Source organism: Vigna angularis, chromosome 7 (assembly GCF_016808095.1).
Source record: "Vigna angularis cultivar LongXiaoDou No.4 chromosome 7, ASM1680809v1, whole genome shotgun sequence".
In the NCBI taxonomy this organism is placed as follows: domain Eukaryota; kingdom Viridiplantae; phylum Streptophyta; class Magnoliopsida; order Fabales; family Fabaceae; genus Vigna; species Vigna angularis.
This window is the reverse complement of record NC_068976.1, coordinates 9,379,679-9,399,406: the sequence shown is the minus strand read 5'-3', so window position 1 is coordinate 9,399,406 and position 19,728 is coordinate 9,379,679. Positions and strand designations below refer to the sequence as shown.

Here is a 19,728-nt window from a genome sequence, read left to right as displayed (position 1 = left end):
TTTTTTCTATGCGGCGTGATGAAAGAAATCCAATGTTTCGGAGAGTAACGAAAGTATAGAAATTAAGAGAAAGTGAGGTGCCTTATGGGGAAGAAGAATTGGAGGGATTAAATTTCTAGGGTTCGCGACATTTATTTTGGAGTGGTGAGCGAGTCTCTAAATTGGGCGAATAGTTGAGAGTTTGGGGGACCAAAACAAATATTCTGGAAAGTCTAAGAGTGAGAGAGAATTTACGAGGCACGGGTAGCAAGTTGGGGAGGTTGTTCGAGTGGAGTGCCGAACGCATGAGGCTGCGGAAATTGGTGGAAAGAGTTGAGCAGTGAGGAAAAGCTAATTTTCCAGGTATAGGGAGCTAACTTGTATGTATTGTTGTTGACGGTTTGAATACCCGATTCTTGACGCAATACGACCTTGGTGGATAACTTGTGATCTGAAATTGGTTTGTTGTTTTCATAATGGATTGGTTTGGTTATTATTTTTTTCGCTCTGGGTATTATGAGAATAAATTGGTAATTAGGCTTAAATGCTTATAACCTTTGCATAATGTGTTTCATGTTGGAGTTAGAATTATGCATGAAAGATGAATAGATGTTGTGTGGTGTTTGGAATATGATGCTATCAGATTTGAACATGGAAATGGGTGATATTGATGATGTTAATTGAATTTTCATTGTTGTCAACGTGTAATGCACATATATGTGTGTTGAATTGGATGAGTGAATGAATGTAACCATGTGTGAACCTTGTTAGTCTACTGCCATTTTTTTGTAAAGTAATTTTTTTTTTACAATGAATGAATAATCTGGACACTAGAATGAACATGTTAGTAGAAGGAAAATTTGTAGAAATAGTGATAATAAACTTGGGTGATTGTGGGTATCATTTGTGATGATGTGTGGCTGTTTTAATTCTAAACTACTGTCCATATGTAAATTAGGGCTGAAATACGAATCTGTTAAGTAAATGAAGATGAGATTGATGGTTGGGATGCATATTATGAATTATACTAACTGTGATTTGAAAGGGGAGGAAATTCATGCTTTGTTTAATATTGCTGCTCTGTTTTAAGGGGTAAGACTAACTATATATGTTTTCCTGGTATACTCTTGGGTGACCATGATTGATGTCAGGCTAGTAAATTGGTTGTGGACTAGTGGTGTGCTGACTTTATTTGTGAGAAAGTATTACTGAAGAAGGTTTATTAAGAATGCTCTGTCATGTATGAATGAGTTTTAAAACATGGGGCTGCGATGTGGATGAGATAATTACCTGCTTATAGAATGTTGGTTAGGTGATTCAAGTATTATTTAACTTGGCCTTGATTAGTTGTATGAATTAGAATGAATGATAATAAGTATTATGTGCTTGCACCTTGTTGATAGAAACTGTAATGATGTAAAATCCAATTGTTTGCTGGTTTAGAATCAGTATATGTTAAATAAGGCTTTAAAAAAATATTATGGGTGGTTGATATATATTAATAGTAATGGAATAACTGGGTTCTGACGAAGAAGAATGGAATGTGCTTTAGTCAATTGGGGGTTTGGGTATTGTTAGAATTATTGTTAGAATGATTAGTGTGAGCTGTGTGTGTGCTGTCAAGTATGAGCTCTGTGTGTGAGTGTTGTGTTCCAACCAAAGTGAGTTGGAAAGGAAATGGGTAGTTACTTTCTTTCCCTATAAATGTAATGCTAATGTAAAATGAGAGGTAAGCCCTCTCATTCAATAATATATTTCTATGTTCCTTCAATATGGTATCAGAGCGGGTCGATCCCGCTCTGGTTTTTTTACTCAGTTGAGCTATCAGATATAGCTCCACCATTATCACTCATCATCTACCATAATCATATATCAATGCTTTTTTTGTTTTTCAAACGTTATTCACGCACACCCATCACCACATATTGCCATCTTCCGTCGCTGTCGTCCGTCGCCGTCCACCGCCGTCCGCCGCCGTCCGCCGCCGGTCAACCCAGCTTTGTCCGACGACCAACAGATCTGGAGCGCCTCTCCGAGCGACAGATAACCCCGCCGGAATCAGTCCAAGAACCTTCGCCACGCGCCTCCATGCGCCACCGTTCTCCAGCTGACCTCGGGCGCGTACTGTTCACGCGCCGCCGTTCCGACGTCGGAATCACTTCGCGCTGCTTGTGGTCGACTCGCCGGACCTTCCTCTCTCTGTTCTGTCCCACGCTTGCAGCCATTGCAGCCATTTCTGAATTTTGGGGTATTAAGAAGGCTTCATTTCCTGTTTCTCAATACACTGCCGCTTTTTCTTAGAGTTCAGATTCATATACAACGTGCAATGGCAACTGACAGCATTATCTCATTGTCAGGAAGTCCCAATATCACTTCTGAAAAATTGAATGGGAAAAATTATTTATCTTGGTCCGCTGCTGTTGAAATGTGGTTTCTTGGCCACGGATGTTATGATCATCTTGAGCAAGATGGAACACACGTACCAGCTGAAAAGGCAGATCAATGGACACAAGCAGATTTCCAATTGTGTGCTTTGTTGTGGCAATCCGTAGAACCACAAATCTTCATATCCCTTAGAGCTTTCAAGACATGTCACTCTTTTTGGAAGAAAGCTCAAAGCATTTATGCCAATGACATTCAACGTCTGTATGACACAGCGAATAAACTTGCATCCCTTAAAATGGAGAATCATGATATGGTAGCTTTTATGGCTCAAGCCCAATCAGCTACTGAAGAATTACAGATGTTTTTAGAAGTAGGATCTTCTGAAGATATCAAAACAAGGTTAGACAAGTATTATATGGTAATGATTCTACGAGCTCTACATCCTGACCTTGCTCATATCCGAGATCAACTTCTAACCAGTCATGAAGTTCCCTCCATGGAATCTTTGACCACACGTCTTCTTCGGGTTCCAATGCCACACCCTCAAGAAACTTTTGGGGCAGTAGAGCAATCTGCCATGATTATCGCACGCGGAAGAGGACGTGGTACTAGAGGAGGAGGACGTGGAGGTCGAGGGCGAGGTCCGTGCACATACTGCAATAGGATGGGTCATACCCAAGAGAATTGCTACTTATTGCATGGTTTTCCTCCAAAAACCGCCAATATCTCTCAGTCTAACCCTTCATATTCAAAATTTACTGAAGATGAATATCAGGAGTACCTACGGTTAAAATCCAATAGCATGGCACAAACATCTTCAAGTACAGCATGCATTTCTCAATCTCCCAACGATCAAACTTCATGGGTAATTGATTCAGGTGCTTCTGATCATATCTCTGGTAATCCCTCTTTGTTCTCAACCCTTTCTTTTCAAGAAAAATCTCATTTAATAACCCTTGCAAATGGTTCAAAAGTCTCATCAAAGGGCATTGGTCATGTCTCCCTGTCTCCCTCCTTAAATCTCCAATCTGTTTTATTTGTTCCTAATTGTCCTTTCAATTTGATTTCATTGAGTCAATTAACCAAATCATTAAATTGTTCAATAACCTTTGATAACAACTCCTTTGTTATACAGGAGCGTGGGACAGGGAAACGGATTGGAGAAGGATATGAATCGGGAGGATTATACCATTTTGGATCTCATCCCCATGTGTCATGTATTGCAGCTCCTACTCCTAAACTGTTACACGATAGGTTTGGTCATCCTCATTTGTTAAAATTAAAAAAAAATGTTCCCTGAACTTGGTAATGTCAATAGTTTAGAATGTGAGTCATGTCAACTCAGAAAACACGTTCGGTCTTCCTTTCCTAAAAGGTCACAAACAACGTGTGATTCTAGTTTTCCCATTATCCATTCTGATATTTGGGGACCTAGTCGTGTCTCGTCCTTTGGTTTTCGGTATTTTGTTACTTTCATTGATGAATATTTAAGATGTATTTGGGTTTATCTTATGAAAGATCGTTCTGAATTGTTATCCATCTTTACCTCCTTTTTAAATGAAATCAAAAATTAATTTGGCCAAGTTATCAAAATTCTAAGAAGTGACAATGCCAAAGAATACTTCTCTTACAATTTTTCTGCAGTTTTAAGCTCTCATGGTATACTACATCAGTCTACTTGTCCTCATACACCACAACAAAATGGTATAGCAGAAAGAAAAAACCGACACTTCATTGAAACTGCCCGGACTCTTTTGCTTAGTGCCCATATTCCCACTCATCACTAGGGCGATGCCATCTTAACTGCATGTTATCTTATTAATAGGATGCCCTCTTCTTCTCTTAATCATAAAACTCCTTTTTCCATTTTATTTCCCAACCAACCTCTCTTTCACACCTCTCCTCGAATCTTTGGTTGCGTATGTTTTGTTCATGACATGTCTCCTGGACTAGATAAGCTTTCTGCTCGTGCAATCAAATGTGTCTTCTTGGGATATTCACGGCTTCAAAAAGGTTATAGGTGTTACTCTCTTGAAACTAAAAAGTACTTTATGTCTGTAAATGTTACCTTTTATGAACAAACTCCCTACTTCACTTCATCTGGACACGAGATTGAGGGTATCCAACAGGTCCTTCCTCTTCCAATGATTGCGTCAAATATTCCTCCTGTGTCTACAACTCAGCGTCCCAGTTCCCCTGAACCATCATCTCCCAATGTTACACAGGTAGAACATCCAGAAAATGGTGAATCCTCTCCTTCAGATTCTTCCTCACCGTCACTTACTCCCACGACTCCCGAAGATGATTCAGGTTGGCCCATTGTTCTTCGGAAAGGTACTCGTTCCACTCGCAACCCACACCCAATCTATAACTTTCTTAGTTATCACATATTATCTCCTTCCTATTGTGCACTTATATCTTCAGTGTCTTCAGTTGATATACCTAAAAATATGGAAGAAGCACTTGCTCATCCTGGTTGGCGAGAGGCAATGATTGAAGAAATCCAAGCTCTCGAACAAAATAAAACTTGGGAGTTAGTACCTCTTCCACAGGGTAAAAAGGCAGTTGGTTGTCGATGGGTGTATACAGTTAAAGTTGATTCAAACGGCAACATTGATCGTCTCAAAGCTCGTTTAGTTGCCAAAGGATACACTCAAGTTTATGGCATTGATTATTGTGAGACTTTCTCTCCTGTGGCCAAGATGACTACTATTCGTTTATTCTTTGCAATGGCAGCCATTCGTCACTGGCCACTTCATCAACTCGATATAAAAAATGCCTTCCTTCATGGTGATCTTGAGGACGAAGTTTATATGGAGCAACCTCCAGGGTTTGTTGCTCAGGGGGAGTGTGGAATGGTATGAAAATTGCATCGCTCTCTATATGGACTCAAGCAATCACCACGTGCTTGGTTTGGAAAATTCAGTTCTATTGTTCAACAATTTGGCTTGAAACGAAGTGAAGCAGATCATTCAGTTTTTTATTGTACTACATCTCTTGGGAAATGTGTTTATCTAATAGTATATGTTGATGATATAGTCATCACAGGAAATGATGTTGTTGGAATATCTCAACTGAAGAAACACTTATGCAAACATTTCCAAACCAAAGATCTTGGAAGCCTCAAATACTTCTTGGGCATTGAAGTAGCTCGGTCAAAAGATGGAATTGTAGTCTCTCAGAGGAAATATGCTCTTGATATATTACATGAGACAGGAATGATTGATTGTAGACCAATAGACAGTCCTATGGACCCAAATCAAAAATTAGCTTCAAGCGAAGGTGAATTGTTCTCCGACCCAGAAAGGTACAGAAGACTTGTTGGAAAACTGATTTATCTCACTATTACAAGACCGGATCTATCTTTTGCAGTTGGAGTGGTCAGTCAATTCATGCAGGCTCCATGTCTTGGCCATTGGAATGCTATCATTCGTATTCTAAGATACCTAAAAAAGGCTCCTGGACAAGGGTTATTATATGAAGATAAAGGAAGCATTCAAGTCTCTGGATACTGTGATGCAGATTGGGCAGGCTCACCTATTGATAGACGGTCTACTACTGGATATTGTGTTTTCCTTGGGGGAAATATCATTTCATGGAAGAGTAAGAAAAAAAATGTAGTAGCCCGATCAACAGCTGAAGCTGAATATAGGGCTATGGCATCACTAACAAGTGAACTTATATGGGTGAAACAATTTCTTCAAGAGCTCAACTTCTGTAACATTCAAACCATGAAGATGTATTGCGATAATCAAGCTGCTCTCCACATTGCATCAAACCCAGTGTTTCACGAGAGGACCAAACATATAGAAATTGACTGCCATTTTGTTAGGGAAAAATTGTTGTCCAAAGAAATTTGTACTGAGTTTGTTGGGTCATATGATCAACTTGCAGATATGTTAACTAAGTCCTTAAGAGGACCTAGAATTGAATTTATTGGTTCCAAGCTTGGTACATATAATTTGTATGCTCCAGCTTGAGGGGTGTGAGGTGTAGAGATTTGGTAGAAACGTTTTTTTGAAGAAGACGAACACACTGCAGGTATGGGGAACTATTATGTTCATGTTGGGGTTAATGAATTTGGTTAAGTGGCGTTCTTGTTTAGGTTTTATTTCGTTCTCTTTAGATTTTATGTCCTGGAAATTTCATGACTTGAATTAGAGGGGTCATGGATTGTATAATTTTAATTGGGTTTCATCGCGATTGATTTTGAATTGTCTCATTATAAATGGGGAAATTGTATGTTCTGAAGAATGAGAATAAAGTTTGGTAAATTACTTATAAGGAATTTGTTAAATGTTGTTTGAGTTATATTGGTGTTATATAAATGATGACGAGGTTATAATGTAGGGTTCTGTTTTATTAAAATGGTGAATAGGTAGAATTAATGGAATAAGAAAGGTATGATGCAGGTACTGTTTCTTTCAAGTTGATTTGAAAAGGGATTTTGGGGTTGGAAATTATGGTATTATGAATGGATTACACGTATTTGAAATGATTATTAGAGTATGCTTTGTGAAGGTTTTATATGATTGATGGATGATGTAGGTGGTTTTTAACAAGGCCAGGATAGTTATGCAGTATGAGTCTCTTTTAAATTTCGATTTCTAAGTTTAAGCATTGATTCTGAAACAGTATGGTTGGTCAAGTAAACTTTCTTTGATTGGAATATATATGTATATGTTAGTGCGGAATATAGTTGGATGAATTAAGGAAGTTTATAGTATGTTTGACGGGTCTCATTAGAGTGCATCTCTCGTTATTAAATTTTGATTAATTTGTTTAGTATAATGAATGTTTGTTACCTAGTTGCATCTTTGGATTATGGAAAAATGGTTTAAGGTTGGGTAACACTTGTTTGGTGGAAATTGGATATTTATATAAATTGTGTGACAACGATTGGTCTTGTGTGACAACAATTGGTCTGTGTGATAGAACGTTAAAGGTATTGGTTCTAATTAATCATAGTCTCTGTGACAGGGATCACTAAGGCTAAGCCTGAGTGAGTCTTAATGGGTGTACTGCTTTAATTGTTATATTTTGATTAATTCTTTGTATTTATTCAATATAATTGTTATATTTTGATTAATGCTTTGTGTTTATTCCATATAATTATTATATTCTGATTAATGCTTTGTGTTTATTCAATAATTAATGGAGAAAGGGAATCCGAGGTTAGGAGTTTCACTTCTAGGGTTTGAGACTTTATTTTGGGATGATGGAGAGAGCCTATAAATATGGCGAGGAATTGAGGGTTTGAGGACACGAAAGCAAGTGAGCTTTAGAAACCAAGAGTGGGAGAGAGAGATTTCGAGAAGACAAGTGCGAAATTCAAGCAGTGGGTGGAGTGTGAGATGTGTGAGGTGTAGAGGTTTGGTAGAAACGTTTTTTTGAAGAAGACGAACACACTACAGGTATGGGGAACTATTATGTTCATGTTGGGGTTAATGAATTTGGTTAAGTGGCGTTCTTGTTTAGGTTTTATTTCGTTCTCTTTAGATTTTATGTCCTGGAAATTTCATGACTTGAATAAATTGGTAATTAGGCTTAAATGCTTATAACCTTTCCATTCAACTGTGTTTGCCTCATTAGAGAACGCCTCGAGGAGCTTCGAATCCAACTCCGACCGGTCTACTCAGTCATTTCCTCGGAGTGTCTTCCATTTTCAATTTTCCGTTTATGTTCCATTAATTACATCAAAGCATGTTCGAGGAAAAACGGAATTTTGACATTGCAAAAACGACACTTTCAGGTCGATGCTTCCATCATCAAGACAGGCTTCGATCCCAACACGTATCGTTTCAACTTTCAAGTAAAGAATCATCTCCTACATGGGGATTTGGGTGCAGCACGCAAACTGTTTGACAAAATGCCTCACAAGAACATCATCTCCACCAACACTATGATCATGGGTTACTTAAACTCTGGAAATCTTTCCACTGCTAGGAGCTTGTTTGATGGCATGGTTGAACGCTCGGTTGTTACCTGGACAATGCTCATTGGTGGCTACGCTCAGAACAATAAGTTCCGCGATGCTTTCGGTCTCTTCGCTGATATGTGTAGGCACGGCTTGGTTCCGGATCATGTCACCTTGACGACTCTCTTATCTGGGTTCACTGAGTTTGAAAGTGTCAATGAAGTCGCACAAGTGCAAACCCATGTTGTCAAATTGGGGTATGATTCCACCCTCACGGTTTGCAACTCGTTGCTTGATTCTTACTGTAAGACGCGTAGCCTAGGTTTGGCTTGTCACCTCTTCAAGCATATGCCGGAGAGAGATAATGTAACTTTCAATGTGTTGTTGACGGGGTACTCCAAAGAGGGCTTCAATCATGATGCTATCAACCTGTTTTTCAAGATGCAGAATTTGGGGTTCAATCCCACTGAGTTTACTTTTGCTGCGGTTTTAACTGCAGGCATACAGTTGGATGATATAGAATTTGGGCAACAAGTTCACAGTTTTGTGGTGAAGTGTATGTTTGTGTGGAATGTGTTTGTGGCTAATGCTTTGCTTGATTTCTACTCCAAGCATGACCGTGTTGCTGAAGTGAGGAAGCTTTTTTATGAAATGCCAGAGGTGGATGGTATCTCTTACAATGTGATCATCACTTGTTGTGCATGGAATGAAAGAGTGGAGGAATCGCTTGAACTTTTCAGGGAATTACAGTTTACAAGATTTGACAGGCGGCAATTCCCATTTGCAACCTTTTTGAGCATTGCCGCAAATGCTTTGAACCTGGAAATGGGTAGGCAAATCCATTCCCAGGCAATTGTAACAGATGCCATTTCAGAAATTCTGGTTGGGAATTCTTTGGTTGACATGTATGCTAAATGTGACAAATTTGGGGAAGCAAATAGGATTTTTGTTGATTTGGCTCATCAAAGTTCAGTTCCATGGACAGCCCTGATCTCGGGTTATGTTCAGAAGGGGCTCCATGAAGACGGCCTAAAGCTATTTGTTGATATGCAAAAAGCCAAAATACGTGCTGACTCGGCCACTTACGCCAGTATCTTAAGAGCTTGCGCAAATCTAGCTTCACTAACACTGGGAAAACAGTTACACTTACATATAATCAGGTCTGGATGCATTTCAAATGTATTTTCTGGGAGTGCACTGGTTGACATGTATGCAAAATGTGGATCCATAAAAGAAGCACTTCATATGTTTCAAGAGATGCCTACGAGGAACTGTGTTTCCTGGAATGCACTGATTTCAGCTTATGCACAAAACGGAGACGGTGGCCATGCTATTAGATCATTTGAACAAATGGTTCATTCAGGTCTGCAACCAAATTCTGTCAGCTTCCTTAGCATTTTGTGTGCCTGCAGCCACTGTGGTCTAGTTGAAGAAGGATTACAATACTTCAACTCCATGACTCAAGTGTATAAATTTGTACCCAAAAAAGAGCATTACGCATCAATGGTTGATATGCTATGTCGCAGTGGGCGATTTGATGATGCTGAGATATTGATGGCTCGGATGCCGTTTGAACCAGATGAGGTAATGTGGACATCGATTCTCAACTCATGCAGGATCCATAAGAATCAAGAGATGGCAAAGAGAGCAACAGATCAACTATTCAATATGAAGATCCTTAGAGATGCTGCTCCATATGTTAGCCTTTCCAATATTTATGCAGCAGCTGGTGAATGGGAGAATGTAGGAAAGGTGAAGAAGGCCATGAGAGAGCGAGGGATCAGAAAGGTCCCAGCATACAGTTGGGTTGAAATCAAACAGAAGACTCATGTTTTCTCAGCCAATGACATGTCTCACCCACAGATGAAAGAGATAACAAGGATGCTTCATGAGTTGGAAGAGCAAATGGAGAAACAAGGGTATAAACCTGACTCAAGTTGTGCCCTGCACAATGTGGATGAGGAAGTCAAGGTAGAGTCCCTAAAGTATCACAGTGAACGCATTGCCATTGCGTTTGCACTTATTAGCACCCCAAAAGGGTCACCCATATTGGTGCTGAAGAACCTACGAGCTTGTAACGATTGCCACGCTGCCATCAAGATAATCTCCAAGATTGTAAACCGGGAAATCACAGTCAGGGATTCAAGTAGATTCCATCATTTCAGAGATGGATCTTGCTCCTGTAAGGACTACTGGTAATTTGCTTTTGTTTCATCAACAAATTCATCAATTTTACTTACAAAGAAAAGGCGTTAACCCTGACAAAGATTTAGTCTCCATTGACAAATATACCCTTGGTTATTAATACCAATTTTCTACACTACTGGTCAGGAGAAAACATATTATTCCTTCCCAGCAAGAAAAAGAAATCCTTGACAGAGTTTGCTTCCACTGTCATATCACACATTTTTCTATTTTTATTTGTATAACTTTTTATACCAATGATCTACAGATCAAGACAATCTTATTCATAGCTTTCTAACAAGGATTTAAACAATGATCCCAGGATGAAACTTCCACTTCAATGTCAAGAATTGTAAGTCGTCACAGGGTAGACCAAAAACAGTCTCATCGACTGAATTTGTCTGCAAATTTTCATTAGGAGTTTCATTTCTAGGGTTCGAGACTTTATTTTGGGGTGATGGAGAGAGCCTATAAATATGGCGAGAAATTGAGGGTTTGGGGACACGAAAGCAAGTGAGCTTTAGAAACCAAGAGTGGGAGCGAGAGATTCTGAGAAGAGAAGTGTGAAATTCAAGCAGTGGGTGAAGTGTGAGACGTAGAGGTTTGGTAGAAACGCTTTTTTTTTGAAGACGACGAACACACTGCAGGTATGGGGAACTATTATCTTCATATTGGGCTTAATGAATTTGGTTAAGTGGCATTCTTGTTAGGTTTTATTTCGTTCTCTTTAGATTTTATATCCTGGAAATTTCATGACTTGAATCAGAGGGGTCATGGGTTGTACAATTTCAATTGGGTTTCATCGCGATTGATTTTGAATGGTCTTGTTATAATAGGAGAAATTGTATGTTATGAAGAATGAGAATAAAGTTTGGTAAATGACTTATAAGGAATTTGTTAAATGTTTTTTGAGTTATATTGGTGTTATATAAATGAAGAGGAGGTTATAATGTAGGGTTCTGTTTTATTAAAATGGTGAATAGGTACGATTAATGGAATAAGAAAGGTATGATGCAGGTACTGTTTCTGTCAAGTTGATTTGAAAAGGGATTTTGGGGTAGGAAATTATGGTATTATGAATGTATACACGTATTTGAAATGATTATTAGAGTATGCTTTGTGAAGGTTTTATATGATTGATGGATGATGTAGGTGGTTTTTAACAAGGCCAGGATAGTTATGCAGTATGAGTCTCTTTTAAATTTCGATTTCTAAGTTTAAGCATTGATTCTGAAACAGTATGGTTGGTCAAGTAAACTTTCTTTGATTGGAATATATATGTATATGTTAGTGCGGAATATAGTTGGATGAATTAAGGAAGTTTATAGTATGTTTGACGGGTCTCATTAGAGTGCATCTCTCGTTATTAAATTTTGATTAATTTGTTTAGTATAATGAATGTTTGTTACCTAGTTGCATCTTTGGATTATGGAAAAATGGTTTAAGGTTGGGTAACACTTGTTTGGTGGAAATTGGATATTTATATAAATTGTGTGACAACGATTGGTCTTGTGTGACAACAATTGGTCTGTGTGATAGAACGTTAAAGGTATTGGTTCTAATTAATCATAGTCTCTGTGACAGGAATCACTAAGGCTAAGCCTGAGTGAGTGTTAATGGGTGTACTGCTTTAATTGTTATATTTTGATTAATTCTTTGTATTTATTCAATATAATTGTTATATTTTGATTAATGCTTTGTGTTTATTCCATATAATTATTATATTCTGATTAATGCTTTGTGTTTATTCAATAGCTCACCTATATTTCCGTGTGTTTGTTGCAATAATCGTATAACATGTGTTTTATACGGGAGCAGATAGGAATGCAGATGATTCTGGAGTTGTGTAATTGACGAGAGAGGGGCTAGCATTCGGGAAGCATTAAAGAATTATTAAAGATTTATTTGAGAAATAAATTTTTATGAAATGTACTTGACGCTTTATTTGAACTTGAGTTGTGGATATGTACATTGGAATAAATTAATTTTATTTTTAAATTTTCAACGTGACCTTTACGAAAAATTAGACTTTGATACACTTAAGTGACTCTCAAAGTTGGGACGTTACACAAACACCAATGAGGCAGCACAAGCAGGTTTCAGCCCTTAACCGACGACCCACCATCCTTTATCTGGTGTGCGCGGCTGCATTGTTCTCCTTCCTCCTCTTCTACATCCAATCCTCTTTCTTCTCAGGTATATTCACGGTAAACGCATCACACTTGTAATATCAATCATTCTATTTCTGTTTTCTTAATTTCCGTTTAAATTCGCATGTTCAGGGTCCCTTTCTTCGGCTCGCAAATCCAAAATTATCCGCATCTTGTCTAACTTTCAGTCCAGTGTTCAGCAATGTGTGGTAACTGTTCGATCTGAAACATTTCTCTCTGATGAATAATACTGATGTGGTTATTTATTCATCTTATCATTTCTTAATATTATTGATGTGTAACTCCGGCTACACTCACTTCCAATTCTGATAGAAGCACAGAAAAAACATATAAGCATCATAATCTATGTCTTGTGTTTTTATTTTTTTAAAAGGATAGAATATAGTTGTGTTAAGATATGTGCTGACGTTGGAAATTGAAACAGGATAAGAGGGGGCTAGGACTCACTGCTCATATAATTGACCATTGCAATTTGATCCTTAAATACCCTGAAGGTACCAACAGCTCTTGGGTATGTCTTTCTGTCTCCTCAATTCTGAGTTCTGAGAACTCTTATTTTTTTTAATGTTTCGTTAGTGGTTAAACTGTTGAGTTTCTTTTTTCTTTTTCAATGTTTAAATTATTGCAGTACAACGCACAGTTTAAGCACTTTGAGCCGTTGGAGTACAAATATGATGTGTGTGAGGCAATCCTGTTGTGGGAACAGGTGCATTGTCATGACACTCCTTTTGTTCCTGTTTCATTTGAAGTTTTAGAATGAGTATTTACTTGGGCTGATGTGTTGAGATGTTGCAGTATCGGAACATGACAACTGTGTTGACCAGAGAGTATCTTGATTCTCGACCTGGTGGTTGGATGGATTACGCTCCACAAAGGATAGCACAGTTGTATGGATCTTGAAACTTTATTTCAATTTTGTTTATTGGGTTGCATGTGTTATCAGTTAGTGTATGTGTGCGAATGCCTTTTCTTCTTGTAGGGGGACAAAGAAGTGCACCAACAAGACTCTTTGTGAAGAGAACCTCAATGTGTTATTACCTGCAAAGCCCCCATTTCACCCACGGCAGTTCCGAACTTGTGCTGTTGTTGGTAATTCTGGGGACCTTCTGAAGACTACATTCGGGAAAGAAATTGACAGCCATGATGCTGTTATTCGGGACAATGAGGCCCCTGTTAATGAGGTAAACATGTCAACCCATCATAATGGGGACAAAGTTTTAACAATTTCTTCTTTCATTTCCGTTTTCTTGAAATCCTATTAGTTTATCCAAAGCATAGATGAAACAACAACCTGCTTCTGCAATATCCAACAATTATATTATTACTTCTGAACAAGATCCCAAAAAGTGATATAGTATTAGAGTTTGTAGTGTATTTATCCGATAGGCTATTAAAAGAGTCGCGGATACTTATTTTGTCCCTATATGGATTGTGTAGGAATATGCCAAATATGTTGGTCTTAAGAGGGATTTCCGTCTAGTTGTCAGAGGTGCTGCGCGTAACATGGTCCCTATTCTAAAAGGATCTGGTAAGTTATGATTATTTTTTCGTTTGTCTGTTAGTTCATGGTATCTATATAATGAAAGGATTAAAACTTGTTCTTTTGCAGACACTGAGGTTCTCATAATCAAAAGTCTGACACACAGAGAAATCAATGCAGTTATAAAGGTGAGAATCTGTTATTTATAACCGGTTCATTGAATGCTTTTAGGTGTATATCAGTACGGATGGGAGCAACTGGATACCTAGCTACTTACTATAATAGGTTTATCTACATTTTTTCAAACTACCTTTTATGGCAGACCATACCCAACCCAGTCTATCTCTTCCAAGGAATTGTACTACGTCGAGGTGCCAAAGGAACTGGAATGAAATCTATTGAGTTAGCGCTCTCCATGTGTGATATCATTGATATATATGGATTCACTGTTGATCCAGGATACACTGAATGGTTAGTTTATCTATTTTGATATTGATTATTTCTCAAATTCTTGGTCTTTCCTCCATTGATACACAAAATCTTTATTTTTAAATTATTTGTTTATTTATTTTTGTAAATGTAAGGTTGTGATACTAAGACTTTCGAACATTTCATCTTCCCTTTTTATCATTTTTTTCTTATAGGACAAGATACTTCTCTAAGCCTAGAAAGGGACACAATCCACTTCAAGGAAGAGCGTATTACCAACTTCTAGAATGTCTTGGGGTATACATTAATTATAAATTTCTATACACAATATATTTAGTGTGTATATTTTATAATGATTTCGATTTGTTTTATTGTCAGGTAATCAGGATTCACTCGCCCATGAGATCTAAGAGGAGGGAAGACTGGTCAGATATACCTAGTAGAGAAATGATAAGGCAAGCACATGCAGCAGCTTTGCACTTGAAAAGGAATGAAGACGGTCATGGAGGTGATTTAGGACAGTTTGGCAATTGTAAGGTGTGGGGCAATGTGGATCCAGAGAACAGTGGACCTGTCTCAGGATCACCAGACATGAGTGATATAAGGAAATATTCAAATTATAGTAAATGGGAAGTGATGCCTTTTGAGAGTTTGAGGAGGGAAGCACAGGATCATTATAACCAGATGCAAGGGGTCTCTCTATATAAAATGGACGGCAATAGGTTGGATGATCTAGTCTGTGTGAGACATTCCTTAAAATCTGAGGCGTAAATGGTGCCTTTGCTTTCTATTGATATTATTTGATCGTGCCCAACCTTCTATAGAAGCTGGGATGAAGTTACTTTCTGAGGGCTGCTGGCATAGCTTCCCAACAGCGTTCTGTTTCTTCGCTTATTCAGCCAGAGCGTAGCACCAATCTCAACTCCAAGTGAAAAAAATGGAATGAATATGCATAATTCCACCAACCCAAGTGATTCATGTTAGGGCCTAGAAATCACACTACAGGAATTCTGACCCCAGAAGTTTGTTGTACCATTTTTTTTTTCAGTTCTGGAATGGACAGTCCTTAGTCCGTGGCATGATAGGTATCTAACTTCTATAATGTATTAATTGTCTAAAGAAGTATCTGCAAAAAAAAAACATTTTTTTATGATGATGGATAAAGAAAAGGATGGTGAGCTGTTTTGTTTTACGAGATTTTCAATGTATTTATTTCGTTGTTAAGCTTTTTTCCCCCTTTATTCATGTTTTCTCTCTTTTGTTCCTCTTTCCACTACTTATCTTGAGTTTGTTACCACAGATTGTTGCGCGAATTATTTGGCTGAATTTACCTTTTCATTTTGTTTACTAATTGGTCAGCCTCAAGATCAATAGCTCTTCAAATATTTGTGACTCATGCAACATGTTATCTATTGTTGGATGGGTTACTCAAAGTTGATCCTATTCCTCTAACATTTAACTAGTTCTATTAAGCAATTCTCAGTTTTGATGATCTTGGAGGAACTTTCTGTGAGTCCGCTCGAGTTTTAGAAGAATGTGTATTAGACCAAACACAAAATCTTCATGTTTTCATACCTACTTAACTTTTCATATCAAATTCTAGTGATCGATGTGTTTGGTTGGACATAGTTATAAACTCTTTTGAGTTTCGTATAAATTTTACAATAATTATACACTAAATTTGATAGCTTTGGCTTTCTTCTTCATTGGTTTAAAATTAAATAAAATAGAAGGAGCTTTCCAGTTACAGGCATTCTTTTATTTCTCCACATAATTTGTTAACATTTCTTTAATATTAATTTGATTTTCTAAAAGCAAACAGTTACTGTGCATTCTTTTAGTTCTCCACATAATTTGTTAACATTTCTTCAATATTAATTTGATTTTCTAAACGCAAACATCAACATTTTCTTATACGATCTGGTAAATCTTTAGATTTTGTAAAATTAAACAATTTTAATGGAAGGTTAATTTTTCATTTTCTTGGTTATATAAAAATATTATATATATCTAATTGATGATAATATTAATTAACCATCTATTTAAGATATTTATTGTAACTAGTTTTACAAGTTGTTAATTCGAGTAATCTCTTTCTATATATATATATTATAGATGGACAATTTAATTATTGGCTAATTAAAATTGCATGACTTTAAAAGATCAAAAATTAAATTTATAATTAAAATTTGAGAGGAAGAAAATTGTCCATCAACATTAAAATTGAATTTAAGCTTGTATCTTATTTTTTCCATTTTACATCGTCATGCACCTCGGCTATTAAAGCCTAATAATCCAACCAAACAAGAATATAAATCATATTATTCAATTTCAATCCTTCTTTTGAGAGCATATGCACCTTTGCTCTCTTGTCCTGGTTTATAAATAATCTCAAAATTGTACTCCAATAATTTAGCCACCCAATTTTGTTACTTTGTTGTAACAATTGCTTCAAGCTCTTTTGATCGGAAAATACCTTTAATGTCCTCCAACAAGTAAGGCCTCCAATGTTGGATGACTAGAGCCACTACCATTAATTCCTTCTCATAGGCAGACTTAGATAAGTTTCTTGACCCCAAGACTTCGCTATAGTAAGCCACTGGTTGGCGATTTTGCATTAGGATGTTCCAATTCTAGTCCCGGATGCTTCACAATCTAATTCACATCCTTTCTCAAAATCTGGTTGCCTTAATACTATTTCAATTATAACTTTTTTCTTCAACTCTTTAAATGTTCTCTGGGCATTTTCATTCCACATGAAACCATCCTTCTTTGTTAATTCCCTGAGGGGCTTTGCAATTTTCCTATAATCTTTTGTAAACATTAAATAGTACCCTGTGAGGCCTAAAAACCCACACATTCTTTTCACATTTTTTCGTACAGCCAATCAAGCACACTACTAATTTTGGAAGGAGCATGAATACTCTTTTTTGCATAAAAGATCTAAAAACTTCATTCATCAGGGGATTAAAATGTAGAAGGAGCATTCATAATGTCCTTTGATGAGTTCTAGATGCGGTTTTAGGAATATCATCAACTTTCATATGCACCTGGTGATACCCAAATTTCAAATCCAGCTTAGAGAAGTACTTTGCTCCGTGTAGCGCATCGAATTATTCAATAACCGGTATAGGAAATTTATCAAGGATTGTGGCTTTATTCAAGGCTTTGTAATCCACACACATTCTCCACTGGTTGCTATATCACCGGGCTAGAATATGCACTCTAACTATACCAAATGTGTCCATTCTTCATCAACTCACGAACCTGCCTTTCATTCTCATTTTTGTGATGATAAGGATAACAATAAGGTCTTGCATCAATCGGTTCTTGACCAACTTTAAGTGTTATCCCATGTTCATGAGTGCGAATTGAGGGTAGTCCTTTGGGCCCTTTGAAGACATCCTTTGGATCCTTTGTTCCATAGTGATGTTTTGCATGCCAAATCTTTAATAGAAAATTAAAGCTATATTTCACACTGGATAGATTCCCATTACAACTAACATGGCCCAAAATTTCAACCGAAGTTTCGCATCTTTGTTTAAATATTTTAAAAGATAATAAATTACCATATCCTTTTAGAATAGGGACCATGTTGCGAGGCTACATCATTAATGCCCATGGTCATTAAAACTATTTTCTTCAGTTATCCACATCAACTGTTTCCATCGCAATTTTCCCAATATCAAATAGTGAGATGACTATTTTTGGGATTCCAATAGAATAAAAACAAAAACTTTGCATTCATAATTAATCACTCATAATTCATCACACCTCAATTTGTAAGGACTAATTTGTGAGCTTATTGGACCATTCCGAATGAATCCTTAAGAGCAAAAAAACATATAACAAATGAAAATACTATATACCTCATACTACGTGTTAATTTAAATTTTAATACTAAATATTTTGTGCCAAAAAGCAATATATTAGAACTAAATTGAAAACAATAAACAAATACATATATTTATTTCTTGAGCAATTCATCAAGAACCATCCTAAGCTGCTTCCGATTTTTTGATTTGGCAATCTTCTTCAAAGTGTTAGGGTTGGTAATCTTCTGGAACTTGGTTCCAGATTTGAGAATATTCTCCTGCTTCTTCTTCTCCCTATCCTCTCTCTTCTTCCTCTTTTCAATCTTGTTCAACCGAATCTCCTTTTTCAGCTCCATCATTCTTTTTTTGTATGCCTTCTTAATCATCTTCTCTCTTTCTCTATGCTCGAAAGTCGTCCCTTTCCGGCTCACTTGCGTAGCCGAAGCCCTCCTCTGTCGCACATGTTTCCACTTCCGACCAGATACCTTCCCGGCAATCACGACGTCGTAGCTCGGATGACCGTATACATGCTTGTCCGGATTCTCCGGCGACGTTAGCGCTGATCTCTTTGCCGGAGGCAGGACGGTCTCGTCGGTGTCCATGAGAGAAACACCATATTTTCCGGTGATGACGTCATCCGTTTGGGACTGCTGCTCCCTATTGCGCTTGTAGGTTTTGCCGCCAAAATCCTTGTATTTGTGATATTTCAATATGCTTCTTAATCAACCATAACATATTTGTTTCCAAGTTTACAACTTCATTATCCCTAATGCGCTTTCTTTCTGTATAAAGTTCTTTAAAAATCTAGGCGTATGGGATTTGTTTTAAGTATCTAATGAGATGTCGATCTCCATCTTTTAGAAAAATATTCAAATTTCTTTTCTAACTCTCCATTTTCTTGTTTTTCGGTTTTAGATACAAAGGAGTTGAAGAATAAGATGAATAAATATTTTTAGAAAAAGAATTAGAGATACTAACTTGGAGTAATTGGTTCACTTGATCCTCTACTTTTAGGCACATCTTAGTTCTCCTTGTCTTCTTCATCTTCTTAGATTCTCCCTATGCCTTGTACTTGCTTATCCGTTCTTAAAGTAATAACACTTACATTTTGTGAGTTGATCACAATTTGTGAGACAGTTGATTTGATTCTTTAGCAAAATTAGCTTCCATTTGGTCTATCTTTTGAATCAATTCTTCAATCGCTTTCTTCATTTCCATATTTTTCTCAACCATTATCTTCATGAAATCTTGAATGTGATATCTGGTTGAGATTGTTGTCTTACTTGAGGTGGGACATAAGGTTGTTTGTGTTACTGATTTTGCAATTGTTATTCTTGATTTGACCATTTCAGATTTGGATGATTCCTT

General features: G+C 37.2%; 3 protein-coding genes across 3 annotated transcripts; 2 read left to right on the top strand and 1 right to left on the bottom strand.

Annotated features, from left to right (window-relative positions):
* Positions 1 to 15,737, top strand: LOC108323584 (sialyltransferase-like protein 5). The gene is made up of 12 exons (XM_052880830.1): positions 1 to 342; positions 12,284 to 12,661; positions 12,748 to 12,824; positions 13,061 to 13,147; positions 13,265 to 13,342; positions 13,432 to 13,523; positions 13,616 to 13,817; positions 14,074 to 14,164; positions 14,246 to 14,304; positions 14,439 to 14,587; positions 14,761 to 14,842; positions 14,924 to 15,737. The coding sequence occupies exons 2-12, from the start codon at positions 12,544 to 12,546 to the stop codon at positions 15,314 to 15,316; spliced, it is 1,428 nt and encodes a 475-aa protein (XP_052736790.1). The 5' UTR covers positions 1 to 342; positions 12,284 to 12,543; the 3' UTR covers positions 15,317 to 15,737.
* On the top strand, positions 7,916 to 12,475 carry LOC128197814 (putative pentatricopeptide repeat-containing protein At2g01510). The gene is made up of 2 exons (XM_052880617.1): positions 7,916 to 10,476; positions 10,613 to 12,475. Exons 1-2 carry the CDS (start codon positions 7,916 to 7,918, stop codon positions 10,761 to 10,763), a joined length of 2,712 nt encoding a protein of 903 aa, XP_052736577.1. The 3' UTR covers positions 10,764 to 12,475.
* Positions 15,738 to 18,512: 2,775 nt separating the features above from the next.
* LOC108337930 (rRNA-processing protein CGR1) lies at positions 18,513 to 18,962 on the bottom strand. Its single transcript, XM_017574512.2, has one exon. It carries the CDS (start codon positions 18,960 to 18,962, stop codon positions 18,513 to 18,515), a length of 450 nt encoding a protein of 149 aa, XP_017430001.1.
* Between the last annotated feature and the right edge of the window lie 766 nt (positions 18,963 to 19,728).